General features: G+C 43.0%; 2 protein-coding genes across 2 annotated transcripts; both read right to left on the reverse strand.

Moving 5' to 3' along the window:
• Positions 1–6,396: 6,396 nt before the first annotated feature.
• On the reverse strand, positions 6,397–26,093 carry HSPA14 (heat shock protein family A (Hsp70) member 14). The gene is made up of 14 exons (XM_080917824.1): positions 25,963–26,093; positions 25,031–25,111; positions 24,864–24,946; positions 17,371–17,419; positions 17,138–17,243; positions 16,264–16,354; positions 15,292–15,396; positions 14,337–14,498; positions 13,339–13,494; positions 11,207–11,309; positions 8,818–9,033; positions 8,263–8,436; positions 7,125–7,195; positions 6,397–6,508 (listed from the first exon to the last, which is right to left on the reverse strand). The coding sequence occupies exons 1-14, from the start codon at positions 26,017–26,019 to the stop codon at positions 6,430–6,432; spliced, it is 1,533 nt and encodes a 510-aa protein (XP_080773950.1). The 5' UTR covers positions 26,020–26,093; the 3' UTR covers positions 6,397–6,429.
• On the reverse strand, positions 21,405–23,122 carry MSANTD7 (Myb/SANT DNA binding domain containing 7; the record flags this gene model as incomplete). The annotated part of the gene is made up of 2 exons (XM_080917825.1): positions 22,464–23,122; positions 21,405–21,928 (listed from the first exon to the last, which is right to left on the reverse strand). Exons 1-2 carry the CDS (start codon positions 23,020–23,022, stop codon positions 21,405–21,407), a joined length of 1,083 nt encoding a protein of 360 aa, XP_080773951.1. The 5' UTR covers positions 23,023–23,122.
• Positions 26,094–26,212: the final 119 nt, after the last annotated feature.

The raw sequence follows: 26,212 nt of genomic DNA on the forward strand, positions 1-26,212 counted from the left end.
CCACTTCCCACCCAGCTAAGGAGGCTTTAAAACATGCCTCAAACTTGCTTTGTGTGAGAATCACTTTGAAGTCCTGAGCCTCTTGCTTCCACTTTGGTGTGCTGGGATTACAGGTACTAGCCAAAGCTCGCCCCCCCCCCCCGCTCCGCCCCCCCCCCCCCCCCCCCCCAGTAAACACTTTAAACTGGAAACCACCTTCTAGATTAAAGGGCTGGTTTCTACCGCTTCCCTTCTGTTTAGCGTTTCTAGATGTAACTCAAATGTTATTTCTTCAGAGGCCCCTCCGGCATTCTCTCTGGTTCTCTAGCTCTTCTTTTGTCAAAATGTGTCATAGAATCTTACACATATTTTTGGTCTTGCTAAGTTTCATTTAAAAAATTAGAAATGGAGGCTGGGCGGGCAGGCAGGAGGATAGCTTGGTGGAATAGCAGTTGTCTGATATCAAAGGCTCTGGGTTGATCACAACATTGAAATTCATTTACTATAAATTCTTTTTATAAATAGTGTTTCCCTTATTTATCTTATTAATTCCAGGGCATCGTGTAGACTCAGCCATTTCAACATTTGCCACTGTCTACTCTCAGTGTAGGAGAGTGGGCTTTAAGCCCCTCAGGAAACCTGTGAGCACAGAACCACAGTCTTCCACCTGTAACAACTTTGTCTCCTGACAACATGGTTACCAGCAAAGCAAGTGTTCTGCAATGTTTCCACACTAACCTGCACAAAACACACCTCTCAGCACAAAACACACCTCTCAGAACAAAACACCTGTCCTCTGCACCAAATGGCACTAAACATTTTCTCCCTGATCATCTGATCTCTGTGTTTTCTCATGGAATGTACTGTAATTTTCCAGAACTCATGCAACTTGTATCATATACTGACAGAGGAAAGCATATATCAAAACATAGCTGTCTCCTTGCTAGGCCAGACCTTAAGAGGCTTGAAAAGAACACACAATACCAAACACTTCTGCTAAAGCTTGCTTCAAAAGTTATTTTTTTAATAAAGATGCCATTCCTATGACAAACATGTTCAATTATATAATTATAGAGTAATTATGTTCTACATTTTAAAATTATTTTTAAAATCTTTTGAATAACTTGAAAAATCCTTAACTGTCTAAAGTGTTATATATATATTTTAAACAAAGACTCTTTGGATTATCGATTTTACAAACTTTTTTTTGAAGGGACAGGATCTCATTAAGTTTTCCAGGCTGTCTCTGAATTCCTGGGTTCAAATGATCCTCTAGCCTCAGCTTCCTAAATAAGCTGAGCTGCAGGGAGATGCCACACTGCTTGCTCACAAGAATTTTTAAGAAGGTAAAAGTCCCGAGACTAAACTGAGGACCTTGGTAAACACTGGCCAGCGATTGATTTGGAAGAAGAAAATCAGAAGGTGGAGGCAGGCACCACATTCTTTGGGACAGAAGAACAGGATTAGAATATTTCCAATTTTCATAACCCTCGCTGAAAACGTGATTTCCACTGAACTGTGGAGCTTATCTTTTCTGACTTGAATATTCTCTGAAGTAGAGTACAATGCATACCAGATAAAAATGTGAATTTAAATAAGCATGTAATGTACTTAAAATATTAAGTAGACAAAAATGTAAGTTCAAAAAACCCAGTCTGAATATTGGTCTCAAATTCACTAAGCAGCCAGATGGTTGTGGTGCACACCTTTAACCTCAGCACTTAGGAGGCAGAAATCGGTGGATTTCTGTTGAGTGTGAGGCCAGCCTGGTCTACAGAGCAAGTTTCAGGACAGTCCTACACACAGAGAAATCCTATCTCAACAAAACAAAAATTTGCCAATTATTCATAACTGAGACCTATTTAACTCAACACAATCTATTTCACCACTAGAAAACAAAAGCAATACATATCACACATCACACTCTATGCAGAATTGCTCCTTAGAGCCATGGTGAGGTTCTGAAGAAATAATGAATTAAAGCAAATAGAGAGTAGTATTTGTTGGATAATGTACTGAATAGTTTTATGTCAACTTGATGACAGCTAAAGTCATCTGAGAGGACAGAGTCTTGATTAAGAAAATGCCTCCATAAGGTCAGTCTGTAGGTAAGCCTGAAGGAAATTTTCTCAATGATGCGACTGATGAGGGCCTGGCTCTTTATAAGTGCTGCTATTCCATGCTGGTGAGCCTTTGATCTATAAGAAAGCAGGCTGAGAAAGCTACGATGAACAAGCTAATAAGCAGCACCCCTCCTACCTTGTCTGAGTTCCTGTCCTGACTTCTTTTGATGATGAACGTGATGTGGAAGTGTGAGCTGAATAAACCCTTTACTTCTCAGGTGCTTTGTCACGAGGTTTCCTCTCACTAACAGGAAACCCAACTAAGACAGGTATAAATGTTATCATGTCATTTTGGATAACCTGACTTTTCCCCCCAAATAACCTGTTTTTGATCATAATTTTCTTTTTATACTTATGAATTTTTACACATATAAAAGCTATCAATCTGTAATGAAATGGCGATTGAATGCTTATATCTATCTCCCTATCTCTTATATCACGTTAAAATCCCACTTTCCAATATGTATACTTAGGAAGCAGAGCCTTCATTGATGGAGTTGCACCCTGTAAAGGAGACCCTTGGTTATGATCCCAGGACTCGTCATTCTCCTATTCCTATATTTGGTTATATCCTCGAGTCAGTGCCATGCATTGGTAAAATTGTAATTTGATGGACTGTGGATATGGCTTTAGTTAAGTGTTTGCAATACAATTCTGGGGATCTGGGCTCAGATCTTCAGCACGAATGTTTAAAAAACAAGAGTCAAGTTTGGGGCTCACACCTGGATAATGGTTTGAGTAAGAATGGCCCCATAGGCTCATATATCTGAACACTTTGTCACTAAGGAGTGGTGGCACTATTTGAAAGGATTAGAAAGATTAGGAGGTGTGGCCTTGCTGGAGGAAATGTCACTAGGGGTGGGTTTTAAGGTTTCAAAAGCCTATGTCAGGCCCAGACAGACTCTCACACTCTCTCTCTGACCCTCCTCCCCGAATCTGGATGTAGAACTCTGAGCTACATCTCCAGCACCATGTCTGCCTACAAACTACCATGATAATGGACTAACTAACCTCTGAAATTATAAGCAAGCAACCCAATTTAATGCTTTTTAATAAAGAGTTGCTTTGGTCATGGTGTCTCTGCACAGTAGTAGAACAGTGACTAAGACACACCCATAGTCTCAGAACTGAGAGCCAGTAACAGGAGGATCGTGGGCACTCATTAGTCAGCTCCAGGTTCACTGAGAGACTTCACTTAAAAAAACAAAACAAAACAAACAAACAAAAAACCCCATGAAGATTAATGAAGGAAAATACCTTCAGAGGTCAGCTCAACCACTGATCTCACATAGGGCGGGACACACTCACACAAGTAGAATTGTAGTTTGACTTAAATGTAAATAAAATTAATATGGAAGGAAGGAAATTTCAAATAAGTCCTCATATACTTTATTATAGAAATAATCTACTTTGAGTTAACAGACTATTCTTATTATACTTATTATTATTTAGTATGTGGGTGTGCATGAGCCATGATGCAAAGTCAGAAGAAAACGTGAAAGATTTGGTTCTTTCCTTCCACCATGAGTTCTGGGAGGTCTAAATAAGATCAAGCTTGGAAAAACTACTTTTCCACACTAAGCCATCTCATAGCCATTCAAACTTATTTTGCAGAGTGCTAGACAGTAAATATTTTAAATTTGTGGATCACACACCCTGTTACATAGCCACAGAGAACACATAATCAAGGCTATGCTCTAATACAGCCTTACTTATAAAAATAGGTATAAAATAGATCTGACCTATAAGCTCAAGTTTACCAACCCCAGATTTCTTTTAAAACACTGAATATTCATAAAATAAAATCCTAAAACATTTTCCAAAGCACAAATATTTTATCTTAGGAATTGAACCAGTTCAGCTGGTATCTCCCTAGTCCTGAGGTTAGATGTCATGTATAGATATAGATGAGATATAGAAATAATCTTTCAATATCATGTAACTTTACACAGGAAACACAAAGTACTTAGTCGAGAATTTATGTTTGAAGCTGTTTCCTTATTTAAAGATGTGCTTTCTATTCAGTTTACTAATTTTTAGGAAGTTGTCAGGCAAACATTTACCTTTGCCTCCTGCATCTTCAGGAACTTCTAAAGGGTACTGCCATCTCCTCAATAAACATCTTTAATAATAAACCATATCCATACAGTTTGGACAAGTTGGAGTCGATATAGCTTAGAAACTTACTACGGAGTTACGGTTTTGTTAGCTTGTTTGAAACAGGTTCTCTCATTATGTTGTCCACGTAGGCCTGACTCGGGCTAAAGCAATCCTGCCTACTCAGCATCCCAACAGCTGCAACTGCAGATGTGTGCTACCGTGTCCTATGGGAAAGGTTGGGAACCAAGGAGAGAAATCAATGTAAACTCTTCTCTTAGTGGGGGAAAAAAAAAGCCTAGATATGCTGCCTAGTGCCATGTGGTCAGAAGCCACTTTTCTATACCTTTATGTCTGGTCTCTCCATGAGCTCAGAATCAAGAAGAGCCAAAATAAAAAAACTCCTCCCTTACACTCTGAGACCTTCTGGTCCTAACAACGAGTAGCCAATACAGGGGCTTGTGGCAGACCCTTAGAAGGTGCATCTTACTCTGGCCCCTTGCAGCATTCTCTTTGATTTCTGTCTGTCATGTGACCAGCCCTTTCATTGTTTCCAACCATGATGAATTGAAATCCCTAAAACCATGAGCTAAATAGACTCCCCTTCATTTTAAGGTGGCAATGTCACGTATTTTGTCACACTGCTGGGAAAACAAAAAATTGGTACTAAGATGGAGTAATTCACCTTTGATGTCCTTCTTTGGAATTGGTATAACTAAGGAATTTGGAAGCATCTATGAAGGCTAGAATAGAGTAAGCAGTCAAATGGGCAATTAATTCTTCTGGGAACTTGGGGGGCCAGAACATTGATTTGAATATGGACAGTAGTGTGGCTCAGCAGGTTCAGATAAACCTCTACTGGATGTGGGCTAGATCCCACCTCCTCTCAAAGAACTTGTCTATAGTCTTATTGTGCCCTAAGATTTTATATGAGGCCGAATTAAAGAGTAATTTGCCAATTAATTTGGTAGAAAACAATTGAATGTAATCTAATAGTCTATGGTAATGATTTTTGCTCACTGCCTTTAGTCCTATTTATAGTAAGAATGGGAAGGAGAGTACAGAAATGGCTGAAAATACAATTTTGATTAAAATAGGAATTGGATCGAAGAAAGCAGGATTGTTAAGAGATTAAATTATTAAAAAGCCAAGTACTTTATACAAATAAGAAAGGGGACTAAATGCCACCTCAGGAATCATTGAGACCCCACCTATTGCAACCTCACAGGTGAAAGTGTGAGAGTCTGCCAAAACTCTGAGGCCCTCTGCTCACTTAGGGCTCCCTTCCCCTCATCCCACCCCATCTTTTTGAGACAAGGTTTCTGTGTAGCCTTGGCTGTTCTGAAACTCTTTAGTCCAGGATGGCCTCAAAACTCAGACCCAAAGTATTTGGTATCTGCCTTAGTAGGCTCTGATCAGGCTTTTGTTGCCTGCCTTTCGTTAGGAATAAATACATTACTCAATTCCTGTGTGCTAGAAACTTGTAACTTGTTTTTCATCTTCCTGTTTCCTAGAGTTTCTCTGTGTAGCCCTGGTTGTCTTGACACTTGCTCTGTAGACAAGCCTGACCTCAAACTCAAAAAATCTGCCTGCTTCTGCTTCCTGAGTGCTGGGATCTGAGGAGCACCCCCACTCCCCATGATGGCACTATTGGGAACCTAGGGAAGTAAGGGTGAGGCAGAGTTAAAGGAAGTGTCTTGGGAGATCTATCTTACTTTGGCTCCTTTCTATACCCTTGTCTGCTTCCAGTCTACAATAATGTGAGCTGTAGAACCACACCCTCTAATGGAAAGAAATCTCTGGAATCATAACCGAAATAAATCTGTCCTCTTAATTTTTATGTTAGGCATTTAGTCACAGTAATGAGGAAGCTCAGACACAACAGTCTGCAGTTGTTCTCAATCACTATGAAAGGGATTTAAATGCTGATTCATCAAGAAACCAACAGAAGTCTTTCAAATTAGAACATTTGAAACTTTAAAAAATTTTCATTAAATTTTCTTTCAGTCAAATCAACTTGTATCTTAAATAGCTTCCCTATTTTCAATTAATAATGGTTAATCTTATATGAAAAAGAAAACAAAGACTCTAGTACTAATGAATTGTGTTTTAATAGAAACATAGCTTATACCATTCATTGAAAAAGCATTTTATTATAAACAACACTTATACACAAAACCAAATCATATTGATATTACAGTTCTAAAAAAGTCTTGGTTCATCTGAACAGTTAGGATGCCACCTCAACAGTGATGGCTTCACACTTCCCGGTTTCTTGGTCTGTGCACATCACCTGTAAAGATCCATCCCTAAGACACAGACAGAAAATAGGTTTCAAAGGTCAGTTTCTACCAACACCAAGTCTTTGAGGAGGATTTGGGAAGTTTATTAAGATAAAAATTAAACACAAGTTCAGTGTCCTTAAATTTGGCATGTGCCTTTCCTAGGAGGCTCTTAGAGTTCCTTCTAGACATTGGAGCCCATAGACCCTGGAAATCCAAGATGATAAAAGCTTAAGACTTTACATAAGCTCAAGACAGGCCATGCCAACTCCACACCCAAGCTATGATAGCAAGCCCATCCAATACTCTTTCTGTGTATGGTTTACAGACTATGTTGTTCCTAAAGTCAAATGAGAAACTTTTCCTTGAAATAATAAGATGGCCTTGCTAGGAAACATGGTCACAGCTGAATTTGACTAGTTAAAATTTCCCGGAGTTTCCCCACAGAGATAAAAGGGACAACAGAAAACCCACAAGGTTGCTAATTACTTGATACACACTTTTTTCTATTATAGAAGCTCTCACTAGGAAAACCACTGCAGTGTTTTAACAAATGATTTGCCTAGAATGATAATTTAGCCAAACTCTAAAGGGACCAAGTTCCAGAGAATCTTCCTAATATTAGAAACATTTCACTTTTTACCTTTTCATAGTAAGGACAGCTAATATATCACGCAATCCATTTTCTTTTTTATCTAAGTCCTGGAGCACAACCTGTTTGTGCAAAAAAACAAAACAAACAAACATAAAAATAATTTAGTACTTTCTTACTATAAAAGATCAAAGTTCTAAGCAAAACAAACCTTTTAAAATTGGACAGTTTTCAACTATCTTACCACTTAGAGAAAATTCAGAAATTAAGGAGTTAAGCCTTGTTAAGAGGCTTACATCTCCTTTAGAAGGAGGATAAAAGACAATTAATGTATGTCCCTCTTATGTCATATCCAATTAACATGATCGTTGCTAAGAAGTACTGTCCTCAAAAACACACTACTTTTGGAGGTAAGTCATTAGCCATAGTAACACGGATTACTCAAGCATACTTTCCTTGTACACTTGGAATGCTATTCATTTAAAAGAAATATACAAAATTTTTGGGTAACATTTGTCAGCAAGAGGTGCTATGAAAGTCTGTAATTTCTTAGTTTCTGAAAGATAGGTGTTCCAATACAACCAGTTTTAAGTTGAGCATTGCACCCTGGGCTCTGCCAAGATCAAATTTAATGACTTTACAAGTCACTGTTTGGTGACTCACTTGGAATAGGTGTGTGAACATATGAGAGCACAGAATATTCTCTCCCCAACTTGATTCTATGTATCTTCTGCAATTTTCTTTTCCTTTCTCTTTTTTCTTTTTCCAAGACAGGATTTATTTCTGCACGTAGCCCTTAAACTCCATGCCTCCTGAGTGCTGGGATTAAAGGCATGTGCTACCAACTACTGCCCAGCCTGCAATTTCCTTCCCACAAAATCATTTTATCTTATTTTGTGTGCACATGTGTATTTACATCCTTGATAGGCATGTAAAGGTCAGAGGACAACTTAAGGCAAGTGGTTCTGTTTGAACATTACCTCACACGGTATCACAAAATGGCTTCATTCTTATTGTTTCGTGACCCTTACCACTTTCAGAAAAGGCGTAAGTAGAAGCAGCTTAGTTTCCAGGGTTCCCAGAGAACATATATTTTGAATTAATGGAGATGTTAACTGAATTAACTTGAGGAGGAAAAGCAAAATGTTTGCCTCACACAAAGTTGCAATGTCCACTTTTATATATTTACCTGTGCAAACTTGGTCTCCTCTTTAGCAGAGTTCTTCCCCTCAGACTCATAGAGTTCAAGGCAAACGGAAGATATACCTCCAGGGGCCTGTAGCGTGTGCTGTCTCCGGGCTGGCAGAGGAGTCCCAGAGGGAAACAGTACTGTGAATCTGTTGGCACCTGATTCATCGACTCCCTATGAGGCAGAAAAGCAAGATGAGTGTGCTGCTTTCTATCTTTTCAACTGAAAATAGCCCGTTTTTCCTGCTAAAATGGAAGTACATATTTCGCTGATACTCTGGGAAGAAGACAAAGAAAATACACAAGTACAGCCCCCAGTTTCATCTCCTTATCTGCTAGAAGCTAGTGTTTAAAATTGTACTTTCATAGGAAATCAACATCTTCCATTGATATTAAGTGATACAACATTAAAGAACACATAAAAATAATTACTAGTCTAAACTTAAAAGTTCTTACTGTACTTGCTACAGGGCTTATTACACATTACAACATAAATGAAACCTACAGCAATTAATTTGTAGTAACTTTATGTAAACACGTAGAAAACTAAACACACCTTAACTAAGATATCCTTGGCAGAACACTCTATCATGACAGAGTCATCCCCTGAGGTGCTCTCTTCTTTCCCAACAAGAATTCCGGCTTCTATGGCTGCACCAATAGGGATGACTTCATCTGGAGGGATAGAGTTGAGAAGGTCCACAGCTGGGAAGAGATCTTTAATCAGCTGCTGCAGCCTTGGGATTCTTGAAGATCCACCACATAGCACAACCTAGAACAGGAAGAATAGGATGAGCCATCTCTACCACATGAGGCCATGTCCAGCATACCATTCGTTACCTAATATACAGTGGGCTTGTCAGCTTTTCCTCTCAACAAATTTAAGATACAGAATCACACTATAAATACAGCACAGCAATATACATTGGGCTTATGATTAATATGGTACAGATTAGTATGGTACAGTTTAATCATGAAGTCCACTGAACAATAGGAATGAATATTCTCTATTATTCCCAACAGTTTATAAGAAATGTGTAAGTATACTACATCAATTTGGTGACCAGTATCGTTAAGAAAACTACCATTGATTTTCGTTTTTGGTTTTGCCTCTACCATGGAAAAATAGCCAAGGACCTTGAGGGAAAAAAAAAGATGTTTATGTTTTTAAAAAATGTTAAGCTCTTGGTGTGCTATCTAACTAAATCTCATCTCTGAAGAACTTCATATAAAACCACTCTGTAAGTCCCCCAGGTTTCTCTGATTCATTCACACATAGTTGGAGATTCTGGATATGTATAGTGCTGAACACACAGCCTGGGAAGGGAGATGACTGACAGGTGCTCAGTTAGGACAGGAGTGCCCTGGAGTGTGTGGAACGAGACAGGGACACCACCAATCTGCAGGCGAGGGGTGAGAAGACCACCTTGTTTGTATTTTAAAGTGGGAAGGAAATTTTATGACCCTAGTAAATACAAAACAAAAATGTAGAATATGTCTTTAAAAAAAAATCTCATGTTCAGCAAAAAGCTGTATTAGTAAACTGTAAGTTAATATAATTCAACAAAGAACTATTAGTGAACACCCCCCCCCCAAAAAAAAACCCAACCCAAATCCTGAAAATTTGATTTTTAGCATTTCATTTTCAGATGAAAAGTAGTGGTACCATGAATGTTGAGAGCAAACAGTCAGCTCATAAGAACCTAGGCTTTAGTTTACTGGCACACACCACCCTAGACATAGTGCTGATTATCCGTTCTTACTACTGGAGAGTCAGTGTTTTATAACCGTGTTCACTGCCATACCACATCACACACAAGTATTAGAGGTCGCAGGTGTTCTCACACGCTCATCCTCTCTCGCAATTCCATGGGGCAGGAACTGCACATGGCTGCTCCTTTAACCTACATCCTGTGGTTATGAAGCCAGGGGAACAGCCATGGGAGCAGAGCTCCAGCCACAGCCTGCTAGACAGGCAACCCAGCTTTCTACTGCAGCAAAGGAAGCAGAGAAAAGACAGTTTGGGGTTTTAAAATTCTTAAAGGCCTACATCCACAGCAACAGTCTAAGGCTTAAGGATACCGTACGTCAGTTCAAATAATTCAGAGTTGTACTGCAGTGACTGTTGAGTGACAGCACCATGCCAAGTAAAGAGGGGAACCAACACTGACTGATCACCCCCAGCTTGTTTCCCAATGTTCCCTGGAGCCCTCGGAATCAGCTACACTGCCCACGTCTGAGGTAAAGCACTGCCACCTTTGTATAAGAGAAAGTGAGCAGCAGACAAGAACACGCCCATTCTGCAGCTTCCCCTGAACTGAAGCAGGGCCCCAGAGGGAGCCCTACCTTCAGCAAGCTAAGGAGTGGCCTGCCCCTCGGTTACAGAAGAGTAATACTGGCTTGGAGGACAGCAGGCAATGTGGCAGGGCTGCCTGCCAGTGGACAAAGAGTTCCAGGGAGGTAGATGCTGGATGGCAGATGTCATCTCTGTTGGTGAGGGTTTTCCCATGATGCAGCTGCCCTGGAGTTGCCTGTGTTCCTGTAAGTCATCCCCCAAATTCAGGAATGAGTGTGGATTAAACCCTGCTTCCTGCTTCTACTCCTCACTACCCTCAAGATCTTAGGAAAGCACTTCTTCTAGGTACTTGAGTGTCTCACGTATGGAGCCGGGGCAGATGACAGTACCTACCTCAGAGCTAGTAGTCACTGGCCAGCAGGCACATGGGCTGCTGCACTGGACACACTTCAGTATGTGTCTGTCTCACATGTAGAGAAACACACTGGGAGGGAACTATTCTGGGTTTTTATTTGTGTGTGTGTGTGAAGAAACTGTACATACACATACATATATGAGTTCATCAGATCATTAAACATTAACAGAATTTCCAAAAAGTTTTAAATCTGAAATTGTCTCTAAGAAATTGGGAAAGGATATAGAGCATTACCTTGTTAATATCGGCTGCTGTAAATCCATTTTGCCTCAAGAGTTCCCGGATGGCTTCTATACATTTGTTAAAGAGCGGAGAACAAAGCAGCTCAAATCTTGCTCTGCAGGCAGACATGGCCAGGGGATGGAGAGAAGAGGGCAGAGCAAACACTGAGTAGTCTGGCTTCTCAGAAGAGTAATCTCTCAAGAACTGATTTGCAAGTTATCAGACACTGTGTATGTGCATGTGTGTCTGATTATTCACCTATCTGTCTGAAGATAGCTATAACCAATTCAAAGCATGGGCCTTGCTCACGGCATGCCCCACAGTAAATCTAGAGCACTAGTCCTGCCGACTGGACATCCTGCTCGGCCCATGCCCAAGCTTCCACTCCTGTACCCTGAGACACTTCACACATGGAGTCTGCACTGAGAAAGCTGCACATTGCCATGGCAGATTCAGACACATCTATCTACGAGAGCTGGACTGCCTCATTCCATACTCAGTGTTTTAAAGTAGCACGATTTTTTAATGAATAGCAAGAAAAACTCAGAAATTACCATTAGGCACACAACAAGTTGTACAACTGCAGAGATTACTGCTGGCTTCTCATACCCCGTGTACTTAATCTGCTACATTTACTCATTTGAAAATGTCTGCGCAGTGCGTACAGAGACAGATGAGCACCTTTACTGCTGAGCCAGCCGGCCTACCCCCACTTAATTTCTTTTTTAAAAAAGATTTATTTATTTTACTTATGAGTACACTGTAGCTGTTTTCAGACACACCAGAAGAGGGCGTCGGATCTCATTACAGATGGTTGTGAGCCACCATGTGGTTGCTGGGGATTAAACTCAGGACCTCTGGAAGAGCAGTCAGTGCTCTTAACCACTGAGCCATTTCTCCAGCCCCACTTAATTTCCTAAATGCAGGAATGTTCTTGCCTACAAATACTAAATATACTGTATGGTTGAAAACATTTGAGATAAATTCCTTTTTACACAGATATTAACAAGCATACTGTGTTTTTGAACAGACTCAGCAGTAATGCATTTTAGAAATAGAAACGTGAAGATTCTCAGTCTTTGAAGAAACTTCAATGCACGTTAGCATGTTTTCTGTCCTCTGGGCTATACCAAAGAGCTAGTCAGTAGCCACAGAGGCTCTCAGGGAGTACTGTAATGATTCCCTCTATCTAGCATGACTATAGCATCATGGGGCAGGATTTTCAGAAAAGCCAAGGGAAGGAAAGAGGCTGTTTTATGAGAAAAAGATGGAGAAGAAGATGCCCAAAACCATTAGTCAAGAGAATCCAAAAAAGCACAACCTGGAGAGCCAGGTAACTGTGCTTCAAAGTACTGTGTTGTCAGATCTTAGGAAACTGTGACAGGCTAACAGTTGTTGCTAGTAGATGTGCAGTGGGAGAGGCAGGGCAGCAGCCAATCCCGGACCTCGGGCTTTAGGGTAAAGATGCAGTCACTTGTAAGCCATGTCTTGGTTCATCTAAAAGACATGGCTATTAAACACGATTTTATTTAAGTCTGTGTTTGTTAAATGTCATAAAGCTCATTAAATCATAAAATATTGGCTAGGATGTAGCTCAGCTGGTAGAGGCCTTGGTTGTCACGTATGAAGTCCCGGTTTCTTCTACTGAACAATGTGGCAGAAGGTCATCCCCTACTACTGTGAGCTGAAAGCTAGCCTGGGCTATCTGAGACCCTGTCTCAAAATATAAAGCAAAGTGTTGAGGAGATGGCTCAGTGGGCAAGAGCACTTGCTCCACAAGGGTGAGTACCTAAGTTCGAGTTCCTAGCACCCACATAACAAGTGGGCATGGCAGCATGCGCCCGTAATCTCTCTCGGCTTTAGGGAAGGTAAGGGGTGGGGGGACCTCTGATAACGTCCACTCCCTGGCCAGCCAGCTAGCCGGCCAGCCAGAACGTGAGCCCAGCTGCCAATCCTCAGAAGGGAGTAATAAATACATAACAAGAACTTTGGAATCAAACTGTAACCACTATTTAATCTGTTAAAAAACAAGCTCCAAATCTGAAGACAGTGAGGGTCCCTCACTACAGATAACCAAGGGAAGAACGGAAAGCTACACACTGGGAATTCACACACACAGTGTCTCAACTTTTGTGTCAGTTTACCTGGACACATTGCAGTCGAAGTCTTGACCTTCATACAAGGAATCTACGAAGCAGTTGGCGCTCCCCAGGGTGGACAGGGAATGCTTGGCCACTTCAGCACTGTTCGTCAGCTTCATCATGGCCCGGGCACTTCCCCTCACATCGTGTTTGAACAACCTAAAAACACAGCGTTTGCAGTCTAAAGGGCCAAGGTCATTTTAATTTAATGCCACCAAATTTTAACTATCATCCAGCACTAATAAATTTACCAAATACTAGTAATGGGGTTTCTAACGCTGTTAAACTTTTCTATGCAGTCCTTTCAGGAAAAGTGTGTTTTTATACTATTTTGAATGGCTGGATTAAGTAACCATGAGAAACTGTTCTTTGAGATGAGAGTCTATAGCAAGCTGAGTGCTAATACTGTTGAGCTCATGGTGCTATTCACACTCCCAGAAGATATGTAACACTGAAGTCTCTCATCTGTAGTGTGGGCATCTTTAAGTAATGATACATTGTTTTATTAAGCAATACCTTTATAATCAAAAGCAGTACATGTTTTTATTCCATGTGGGAAATCACCCTTAAAAAAAAAAAAAAAAAAAAAAACTCAAGGCTTCATCTTGAACGTCCCCTGCCCTACCTTGCAAGTGCTGAGACTATAAATGTGTACCTCCATGCCTGGCTTAAAAGGCACACTACGCTGCTGCTGGCTTGGCCTCTGCCTCCGAAGACGTTCTAATTTACAGATGAAGACAGCAGGTTTCCGCACATGAAAACCCTATCTTCCTTTGTCTCAGAACAGTTTAAAACACTGGGACTAAAGAGATGGCTTGGCTGTTAGAAGTTTATCAGACCTGAGTTCTGTTCTCTACAAGAGGCTGAGCTACCTCCCCAGCCACAGAAATCTTAAAAGAAGAAGAAAGAAGACAAGTTGCAATTGGCAAAACAACCCAACAAAACCCTTGAAGTGAAACCTCAAGCAAACCGGACTCAAGCAAACCGGACTGGGTACTCACCTTTGGAACTCCGAAGCCAGGTACTGTGCTAAGGTGTCTGTGAAATGTGCACCCCCGATGTTGTCACTGGTCTTTGTGCAAAGAACCCGATACATTCCACTGTTAACTTCCATGACACTGAGTGACAAGGATGTTCCTCCAAGCTTAAACACCAACACATTGCTTCAAGAGAGGAAAAAAAAATATGGGTAACTAATCTGAGAATCACATGATTTTAAAGCCAGACTAATTTTGAAGCCATTTGTTTGAATTTATTTATGAGAGCTGGAGAGGTGGCTCAGCAGGTAACAGCATTGGCTGCTTTTCCAGAGGAGCAGGGTTCAATTCCCAGCAACCCCAGGGTAGCTCACAACCATCTGTAATGGGATCTGATGCTCTCTTCTGGAATGCAGGTGTACATGCAGATAGAGCACTCATATAGATAAAACATAAATAAGTTAAACCAGTTGAGTCATGGGCCTGTCTCCTGTCACCTGTGCTGCACTAAGTAAATCAAACAAAGGGTTCATGATTATTATGAATCTGAGAGGAATTAAATATAGCAATCCTGTAAGTATTTTACAAGATACTACAACACAGCCTATGGATCTAACACAGGACAGTAACCAGTTCCCACTTCATATATGTAAATATATAACACTTACAATTCCTAATATTTTACATTAATCTGCTTTACCTCAAAATCATTTCCTAGTGACTTTCCTATACACATTAGTCTCTTTGAGCATGAGAAATCTGGACAGGGCCCAACTATTTGAAAAGGTTAATTTCCCTAATGTGTGGCCATCAACCCTGTTAAAGTAATACCAGCTGTTTTTAACCGTGTCTAAAAACTGAAGTGGCAGAGAGATCAACAGTACTCTGTTGTCAGCTGGAAACCGGACCACTCCACCTTACACTAATCTTCCCGACAAAACGAGGTGACAGGAGAGAAAACTAGGGAGCTGGCGGTTACCTCTTCCCGGTAGGGCAGTCTTGTCCGATCCCATAAGCAAGCAGAGCTGCAGACGGCTCATGTATTAGTCGCAGCACATTAAATCCAGCGGCTCCAGCTGCCTCTCTGTGAACAATTTGCTCTCAATGAATTTTGTATCACAACATACTCAGTCCTACACTTGTAGCTGGGCTGAAAGGTTCATGCTCTGGCAAATGACACTCCAGAAGACACAGTGCAAGAAAGCAGAACCTGTGGAAAGGAAGTGACTAGAGCTTTCTGTTTAAAAATGCACTGTTCAGAGCCTGTGTTTTTGATAAAATGGTTTGTGCTTATCTTGAATAAGAAAAAACAAAACTGTTAGGGCTATGGAGTGGTTCAGTCAGTAAGCAGACCTGCTACATAGCATGAGGGTCTGGGTTTGACTCTCTAGCACCTCCAGCTGCTAAAAAGAGGTGGTTCCTTATCGCTAGCAAGACAGACCCAAGGTCTATGCCAGCTTCTAGGCTCTCTCAGAGTCTAGTCAACAAGTATCTGTCACACACTTCAAAGCCCTCCAGGCTGGCTCACGGGTTCCCTTCCTCTCAGGTACACGTTTCCCTTAAAGCCCCAGGACTCCCTTTCTTCCCTCTGCTTTTCCCAGAGACAACCTCGATGGTTCTTAATAAACTCCCCTTTTACCTAGGAAACGGCTATTTCAGTTTCGTTACAGTACCCATTTCATTCAATGATTACCATTTTTGTTGGTTTTACAGCATTCTTACGTATTTCCCACATAAGCCTCACTGCACAAGACAGGCAAAATGATGCAGACAACACTTTAGCCTGGTTACAGCACTCCCATCACAACAGCAGGAGAGCACATAGCATCTACCATTACAATACCATGAAATGCTGTGCTTCCTGAGCCACTTCCAAAGATAACGTCACATTTGATTACCGAGTGTAATCTATATTTCTTGTAACTAACCATGTTAAGACAGTCACACTTACCCCAGAGCAGACTTCTGCTTTTCTCCAAAGTCAAACGGGACGGTAACAACTACATCATTTGCATCTGAGCCCAGGACAGAATGTGCTGTTTCTGAACATTTAAAAGCAAACACAAATAGATATATTGTGACGGCACATGTTAAGCAATGGAGCTCTCCTTAGTTTCCTAATGGAAGCCCAAGATTCTCTCACCAAACAAAGGTCCTGGTTCTGCCCCCCTTGCCACGCCCTCCTGTGGCTCTCAGGTCATGCAGTGCTTTTGGGGGTTCTCATGATGGATGTGGACTCAGAAGCAGGTACTTTCCAAGAGCATGGCTCTTCAGCTTTAGACTGTCAACACTCTAAATCCAACTGATTCAGGAACAATTCATCAGTATGAAGAGACTCTAAGGACTGCCTTGCCTCTCAAGATTCCTTTTTTTTCAGTAGTTTCTCCAAGTGGCCCTGGCTGTTCTGAACTCACTCTGTAGACCAGGCTGGCTTTGAACTCATATAGATCCTCTTGCCTCTGCCTCCCACATGGGTCACCACCTGGGAACTAGGGATTCTTAATTGGCAGATTCTAGGTAAATATCCCCAAGTTTAAAAAAATCTGAAATTTTATATACCTCTGGTCCCAAGCATTTCAGGCATGACCTGTCCTTACAGGGATGGTTAAGGTCAGACCCAAACAGTGTAGTTTAGATCTAACTGCTAATTTGTGGACTTGCTCAGTGTTTGCCCTCAAATCTGTGTGTGCTTAAGGGGATGTTTCTAACCTGGGCACATGCACATATACAGACATACACACATGTACATGTAAATAAATAATAAAAATATTTTTAAAAGAAGCTGCAAAATAAAATAAAGTAAGTTATTAACTTTTGTGCAGTACCTTTCATTTTCCTTAATATCAGTTTGGCAACATCTTCTGGATTAACAAGTTTTGTTTCTTCTCCTGTATCTATTTCATACCGCAATTTCCCATTTTTCTCAACGACCTAGAGATCATAATTATACCAAATATAGAACAATTTAAATAAAGCTTTAGATGAATCTCAGTTTAACTCTATGTCAAGACCTTTGGCAATCACTGTGAGTAAGGGAGAGCAGAAGAGCGGCACTTACTGCGCATTTACTTTCCGAGATGTACTTCTGAGCTTGCGGATCAGCAGAGCTGTTCGTGAAGAAATATAAAGATATCTTAGCATTAAAAAAATTAGTATTGTCGACACATAAGGTGAAGTCTGCGCGTTTCACAACGCTGACAGATAAAGAGAATGTCAACAAAATTATTGAACTGCCCAATAATAACACAGAAGCTTGGATTTAATGGAGGGCTCACGACAGCTGTAACTGTCATCACATTTGAAAGTATAAACTTCCTTGTTCTGACCTTGCCAGACATTTCTGAATGAGTTTGAACACTGTGAACGATCTTACACCTTCCATTTTCACACACAAGATCCTGAAGAGCCAACCACTGAGATGCAAAGGACTTTTATAAGTCTAAACTCACCGTAAAACACCTAACCTACACTTGTTGCTTGGTTTTTATACTTGGAAATTGACACCTACTTCAAAACTGAACAAAAGTATGAGCACTGTATAAGGAAAGTACGCATGTACTCTGGGCATGCGTACACCAAGGTGTTGTAGACTCTCAGGCCTTATACCAAGTGGGACTGGTTAAGTGTGCATTACGCCAGAGACTTGCTCCGAGTGGGCTAGCCACTTACAGGCTAACAGGGACAGAGCCAGGGCCTGGCGCCAACTACACCTAACAGCCTTCTGCTAACATGGCAAATGACCACCACCCTTTCTGTTCCTCAATGAACTTTGATCCTTGGTTTAATTTCACGTAGAAATTAAAATGAAGTCTGCACCTTTCTAGACTTCTAAGGAGCTATGGCTGTTCTCTACAGAGTCCTAAAAGCTTAATAGAAGCTGTGAATTAATAGTGACTATGGTGGCCGGGAGTCATTTGAGAACCTTGACCTCTGCCATCTGAGGGTTTAAAATAGGTTCATTTGGTTTAGAACTCTGGAAGCACACGCAGGTTCCTCTTACCTTTCTTATATCACCGAAAAATTAATTTGAGAATGAATTAGTAGAGGCCAGAGGTAGGAAGCTTGCCCCAAGTGTCACGACTAATTAATGAGGTCACAGGCCAACAACCAGACCTACAGTGTAGGGTTTAGGAAATTATGTTTTCATGAAATTGCCTAGCCTTCATGTTTTCCAAATCTATGGACCTCATCCCAGATATTTTAACAGAGGGTAGAAAAGGCAAAGACAAAGCATCTTCAGAGTAGGAATTTGTACCAATGCCTCAAGTTCCACATAATTCTCATGTGTCCGAGCAGAACTTAACTGGCCAGAAACATCTGCTGACTGTACAGTTATGTTATTAACTGACAGCATAGGGTCATTTCAAGGAAGGTATTTCCTGAAACTGACAGAACTCTAGAAATTCATTTTAAACTGTCCTCTTTCATCTGGGTACAGGGTACACATGTAGGTACAGGGGACACCGGAGTCTCACAGGCTGACACGTGGAGCAGGATGGAGGTTAAGGATCAGTCAGTGTAAGAAAGTAGTGGACAGACCCACAACTACACACAAGTCAAAACTTTATTCGTCTACAGCAGAAGTGACAGACAAAAGGGCGGCCGGTCTGCACAGCACCTTGTGCACACCGTGCCCTGCAGGAGGAGCCACACCCCACACTGTATCACAACTTCTCATAAGCAGTGCGTCCACCTTATCCTCGTATCTTACAGTGGTCAGGGCCCTGGGTGCTGTGTGGTCTTTCCCACTCCTGTCCCACCCATGTCCACAGATCTAACTGTACATTCGCTCATCTGTGCACTGGTCCTCACAACACCCCTGTGAAGTAGGTAAGGACGGGCAACCCTCAGTTCCCCCTTTAGAGGAGGAACCTGAGGTACAGATGGTGAAAGGCTCGTTTGGAGGAGGTGGTGGGTCAGGTCTGAAGGTCAGGCAGGACTCAGCCTGCCTTCCTGCACTGCCTGCACCAAGCACCGTCTCCTGTACTGTTTTGCATGTGTTCCTGTTAACCTGTCAGGACTTTGAGGTTTGTTCCCTTATGTTGGTCACTCTGCCCATTAGGGTTTTTTAAATACCTCAACTTTAACTCCATTTCTGCTCCAGCCTGTCTCCCATGTCACACAGATGTCCACCCACACACTGCCACCATTAGATCCTTATGACATAGCTCTAGGTCTCCTTGAAGGACACTCTGATCTACACCAGCTTTATTTGGCCACAACAGATATGCACCTTTCCACATCATGGTCTCAAACACACTTACAGACCCACTTCAAGGAAAGAAAGTCCACCCGGTATGATGCTTAGAGCTCTCACCAGCATGGCAATAAATGTCCGTACTATTTATACCTTTAAATACAACCGTAAACAGTATTTCAAACATCCATTAACAGCCTGCTGACTGAAAATACTGTAAATAGCTCAGCTCCATTTTTACCTCTGCTGTGCCATTTAAAATTCTAGAACCGAAAGATACTATAAAAATGATCCTGGAGACAATCCTCAACTTAGAGATAAAAGAAACTGAGGCACAAAAAGGGTAAGTGTCGCACCCAATCGACCTGTGGCAGGGTTGGAGACAAGCGGTCTAGCCAGATTCCTGCACTTCAGAACACAAACTGCTCAGGCAGTCAGAGCTCACCCTGCGCAGATTGCTTTGCCACCTACTCCTGGTTTGGGTTTGGGGGGTGTGGGGATGGTTTCCACCGTTTTTTGTTTTTTTGTCCTTTTCTTTACTAATTCCTATTTCCAGCTTCCACTAAGCCCCAGACTAAAATGCCACACTCCCCTGCCCCACTTCCAAACTGCAAACCTCTCAACACACTGCTCATTTTCTCCCTGGCTTCTAAATGTCAGGAGGACATTTAAACCCCCAGGACTCTAGAGTTCTACAAGACCCACTCAGAACCAGTCCAGTGTCACCGCCTCCCCTCAAGGAGTGGGCCTCAGGCAGGGGAGTGTGCTTGGCTTGCTCGGGGCTTGTGCTGTAAGAGAACCATCTCTGGGCAGAGGTCTTTACCACTTCCCAGCGTTCTCCAGGCTCTGTCATACCCACTAACCCTACCAACTCTTGTTTACATCACTTGAAGAAAGTTACCCTGGATCTAGGGTTGCCCTCAATAGAACCTAAACAAAGCACCAGTTCATAGAAACCAAAGCAATCAGCCACAAGTAGATTGGAGATGGACTGATGCAAATGCATTAATCCAGGTTATTTCCATGTCCATATGGCAACCACAATGTAAACACACAATTTATGCATTTAAAGAGCCTCAGATAATACTAAACACAAAGAATTTACTTTGACTTTCTACTTCATAAAAGTCACTATTTTACTGTTATAAAATCTACCAATGAGACATTTACCTCCCACAGTGCTTAGACAGAACATCATGTCTATAGAGACCAGGAACTAGTAGAATTGGGGGGGTTGGTTGGACTATGGAGGGTTTGCTAGTAGGTAGGTCAGGGATACAGCAGTGAAAATGTAAGAGACAAAGACACAAATGCAGTTGTGTCCAGACTAATGAGCCATAGGGAGATGTGAGAAGTTGAGACCTCAATCTAAGAACAACAAATTAAACAGATAGAGTCAAGCAACGAGGCCACGGGATGCTACCCTTGTGTTTGTTGTTAACGAATGTGCTGCTTGCCCCAGCTCCCTGTAGCCAAGGGCAAATGCATCAATAACTTACATGTATATAGTGCTTTCAAACTTTAAAACCTCACATCCATAAGTCACTTGATCCTCACAACAACCCTGTGAGGTAGGCAAGGCAGGAATGACCACTGATCTGCCTCCAGATGAGGAAACCATTGTAGAGGTAAATTGCCCCACACAGTGAGGGAGCCAGGACAGGCTAGCTCATGGATTTGGTTCCTTCTGGTTTCTGCTAGGTCTCTCTTTGATTCCTCAAAGGCCTTTCCATTGGTGGAGAATCTTAGGAGAAGGGACTCACTACTCTTCTGTGTATTAACAGTTCATCTGTTCTTTTCTTCTGAAGACACAGGACAGGAGCCACGGTTCCAAAAGGTGGTGCTTAGAAATAAGACTTGTATCAGTTTGGGAAATGTACCCATTCAATCAGTTCCTAGCTTTTGGTATTCGAAATCAACCTCTGAAGCAACTTCTCAAGCCCTAGCTGGAAAGCACCCGTTGCTTCTTCCACTGCCGTTGCCAAGCGTCTGACAGCGACGACAGCATCCCTGCGCAGCTCATTGGCAGTGTCTTGCTGGGCACTGGCCTCCTCACCAATAGCAATTAACCTGTCCAACTTCTCTTCCTCTCTCTCAGAGAGTTCTCGTGCCAACCTCCTGTTTTCTGCCAACTCAGCTGCAATGGTCCTGGCTACTGAGCGCCTTCTTCGCCTTGCCCACCGTGGAGAGGGCTCACTGGTCAGAGGTCTATCCCCACCAGAGAGAAAAGCAACTCTTGAAGAGGAGCCTGGAGGCTGTGATGTGGAGGCTGCCCCAAGAGGGTCTCGGCTGGTGCTGGTGCAGGGACTGGATTCCCTCAATACACCCCGTCTGGTCATGGGGCTGCTCTGACAGGGAGCACCTGCACCCCTGAAAAGGTGGAGGGAGCTGCTGTAGCTGGGGGTCCCTTGAGAGCACCCTGAAAAACAAAGCCACAGTATTGCAAAGAGGACATTCCTGCTAAGGGAATGCTTGCAGCCATGAACAGAGCTAAGACACTTAACAGAAGAAGGCCTCTTTCCACAAGGTGATAAAAGGGAAATGACTCTGTCATGTGGACATTCAAGCTTCTTTAAGCAGCTATAAAAATGACTCTGTGTTCACCAAGATGCTTTTCATGTGGCTATCCAACTCATTTCCCTTGAGCCATGGAGTCCTAAGTACCCATTACAAATAATGCCCAAGGCCAGACATATCATTCAGGGTGGGAGCACTTGCCTAGCACGCACAAATAATTCCCAAACTAGCATGCTATGCTTTGAAAGACCATATCTTAATGTGTCAAGAGTTTGACTGTATACCAGGGTCACAGCTAAAAAAACTGGAGTACTTTATTTAAAAAGAGAGTTCAATGAGACAGAGATGAGAAGTATGCTCAAGAGGGTGCTGTACAAACTTAACACTATTTGGGACCAAGTGACTCAGACCCAGTCTATCTCATGCTTGGGAGTTACCTGCGCCCGAGGATTCATCCCAGGAGTCAACATCAGTGGCTTCTTTCATCCCGTCACAGATTCTCAGGTGACAATCCTCATCTGAGTCCTTAACTGTCTGCAGAATACGCTGATGACAAGCTGCCTGAGCCCCTTTTGCTTGCCGAATGCTGGTTCTCTCTTCCCCTGGCTTGACAGAGGACACTAAATTCTGATCGCAGTGCTTGGCCCACGCGGCAGCCTTCACTAAGTTGTCTGGGTCAGTCACTATCTGATTTCGAAGAAGCTGATCCAATGTATCATAAAACGGGCAGTGCGGCGGATCCCCCATACTTGTGGCATGGGCGACACAGGCCTTTAAATACAGTGCCTTCAGAACTTTAAACTTGGAGCGGCACTGGCGCTCAGTGCGGCGGAAGCCCTCCTGCTGCATTCGCTCGGACACGGCCTGGTAGACGTCTGCATTGTGATGCATAGTCTGCAAGCGCTGGATGTACTCTGCTTCGCCTAGTATGGAGAGAAGAGTGTGTGTCTCCTGTCTGGACCAACGCATGCCGGCACTGCTACCGGGGATGGCCATAGCCGGAAGGGAAGGCAGGCTACTGAGCAAGCTCCTGGGCAGCAGGGCGCAGCTTTGAAGGCGTGGGGAAGCTCTGTGCGTTTTCAGTGTATTTCCAGGAGCCAGCCGGTTCTTTCCTCCCAGGGCTCATTGCTGAGAAGACAGGTCTGAGGACCACACTTCTGGCTGGAAGGCCACAGGGGAATGAGAGTTACTGGGCAGGGGTAAGGATCATCCTGGCAGCAAGATAAGCAGTGCTACCTGTGTGTAGGCCACAAGGCATAGGGCCGAGACTTTGGGAGTTCATCCACCCATGGCCTAAAGGCATTGAGGGCTGACAACCAGAGGTAACTAACTCAAGTATTAGCAGGACCGTGGCCCAGGGGTATGTTTGAATGGTACTGGCGTTTTACTGTGGTTCATTTATTGTGGTGTGTTTTTGCATTACCTATCAGACTCACTGGTGCATTCTCGATAGATGGATTTAGCTTTCAAGGCCAGAAAAGCAAGCTTGAGCTGGTATGCTACACAATATGACAAATGACAGTCGTGGTGGCAGGAAGGAAACAAATCCGAACACCACTGGCTTCCAGGGAACCCATACAGAAACGTTCTCCGTCGTGACTGAATCAACCTTAGAACCCTGGCTGATGCACAACTGCAGTCTCGAGGGACAGTGAGCACCACTGACAGACTCGGCGAGTCCAAGGCACTGATTGCCTGTTTTCTTTCACAGGAAACTAGAATTATCTCCAAATGGGGAAGGGTACTTGAAAAATCCTGGCTCCTCAATGACTCTGGCTTCAAGATCTATCACAACTCCCCATTTATGGTTTAAAAACATTTGATGCCAATTTATTTTTACTATGCTTAGCAGTACATTTTAATATGGTTAGTAGTATCTACCAGCATTAAAGGATACGGGATTATAATCACCACACAGAAAACATCTGAATTTGTTCTTTTAATACAGTGATATCAAGTCCAGTGTAAGGAGGAAAGAGCTCATGAAATAAACATGCCTATGTAAATGAAGCATTAAATCTCATAAACAATCTCCAAGTTTTAAATTCAACACAAGGAAATGACTACTATTTACACCCCATGAAATGAAGAGGCAGAGGGGAGATGAGGACTAGAAGTCCAAACCTGGACTTTGGGAAAGTCACAAATGCAGGTGCCTTGACCTCCTCGTCAAAGGCTGGTACCTGGCCGACCAGTTTTTATGGGGATGTGGAGAGGGCTCAATGGTATCACAGACGTGAAAACACTCAAAACACCGTCCAGCGCTACCGCTCCAGTGAAAATGAAGGGGCCCCAATTATTACGATAATCTATAATCTAAGACAGAAGTCTGCGGAAGCAAGCCTCTGGAATCTTCTAATTAAAGTCCTAACAGATGACTGACCTGCTTCTTAGGATATTAACTAAGCTGTTTCTCCAATGATTACCTTTGTGAGTCAACTGGAAAAGTCAGTGCCCTGAAGGTGTCACAAAGGGCCCAAGGAGGAAAATCAATTGCTGCTACGTAGATCATGGCCAATGAGAAGAGATTTTGCAAAACCCAATCACCATGCAGAGAAATCTTCAAATTCCAACAAAAGGATTGGAGTTCCTTCTGTCCAAGCAGACAGAAGAATGCAGAAAGCCCCAAGAATCACTTGTAAGCGACAGAAATGACTAGGTGTGTTGGCATTCATTAATACTACAGACCTGTCAGCAAAAAGCGAACTTTTGAAGCATACCCTAATGTAACCGACGTAAAAGAGACTGGAGTGTCTCCTTTCCTTAGCATTATGCCCAGAATGTGCAAGCATTTTTTTTTTTTTGGCTACCACACCTTAAAGTTCGTTACATCATACCTTCTGCCAAGGATCTGTTTTACTTTCACTACTGTGCTCGAAAGATTTCTTATTCTACTTTGTTTTGCTGCCAGTCCAACCACCTGAAAAAGAGCAGCACGTTAAGGACAAGGCAACACGACTCTCCATTATTTTCAAGAACATCCAAAGCTGGTGCTAGGCGGTACCTGTTCATGTTCCGAGTAAGCAACAATAGCTGGAGTGACTCTATCCCCTGCATCGTTTGCAACCACGTCCGCCCGGCCATCCTAAAGAAAGAGGATGCACAGTAAGCTGGATCAAATGTATACATTCTATACCTAGCAAGAGTGGTTAAATGACTCTCTCACAAATACGGCTTTCCCCCCTGCTTCCCTACAAATGCAGTAGCTACTTCCCTGGGACGTTCCTTATAAATCATACAAGGCTCAAATCCTTCTGCATTGATATTCAGGAGAAAAAAAAAGCCATAGTCCTTGCCAAGTTCTCAGTTCTAGAATCAAGTGTGTACAGCAGTGTTAATTCTTTACTAGGTACCTTCTTTCGAGGGCAGTTCCACCACAGCGCTTCTGGTTGCCCAGAAATTCTAAATACCTCCCACCTCGGGGAACCCCGAACCAGTGACGTCACTGTGACGTCTCAGGGAATCTGAGGTCAGTTGTCAATAGGACGTTTCTGGCATCCAGGTGGTCCTGACATCTAGGTTTGTTCTAGGTATCTTTAGAAGAACGATGCCCAACCCTCCCCCCGGCCCGGTGACTCCTCCAGGCATCCTGAGGCCCTGATGTCTTCTGAACGCTTTTGGGCATCCTATAGCCCGGGCTTCCTAAGTGCACCCTGAAGGCTTGAGGTCTCGGAAACTGCTCTGGGCATCCCGTGGCCTTGCGGTCCCTAAAACTTCTCAGAGGAGACAGCAGCCCAGACGTCCAGGAGGACATCCCGGAGTATCCGAGATCTCTCCTCCGCATCCACCCTCCACACAGCATGCATGGCCGTGGAGGGAGAGCTGAGAACACGCAACATTGCCTCTTGCTTGCACGCACGGTTCCCGGGCCGATGACCCGGAGCCCAGAGAATGGGGTAGCCGCCACGAAACCCGGAGACAGCTTCCCAGTCTCACCTTGTAGACAGCCACACAGGCTGAAGTGCAGCCCAGGTGCACGCCGATTGCCGCCATAAGGCGGCGGAGACCACGGTAGCTCAACGAAGGACTCTTCAGCAGCCACAACTAGCTTCCTCGGAACAAGCCCATCAGGCACTGCGGAGACTTCACGTTCCCGCCCGCCTACTGCGTCCGGTCTGCTGCGCCGGCCTTCCGAGTCGCAGCCAATCAGAATAAGGATTCCTCCTTTCATCAGAACAGTTAGCCA

The sequence above is a fragment of the Micromys minutus genome, assembly GCF_963924665.1.
Source record: "Micromys minutus genome assembly, chromosome: 6".
NCBI classification, from domain to species: Eukaryota; Metazoa; Chordata; class Mammalia; order Rodentia; family Muridae; genus Micromys; species Micromys minutus.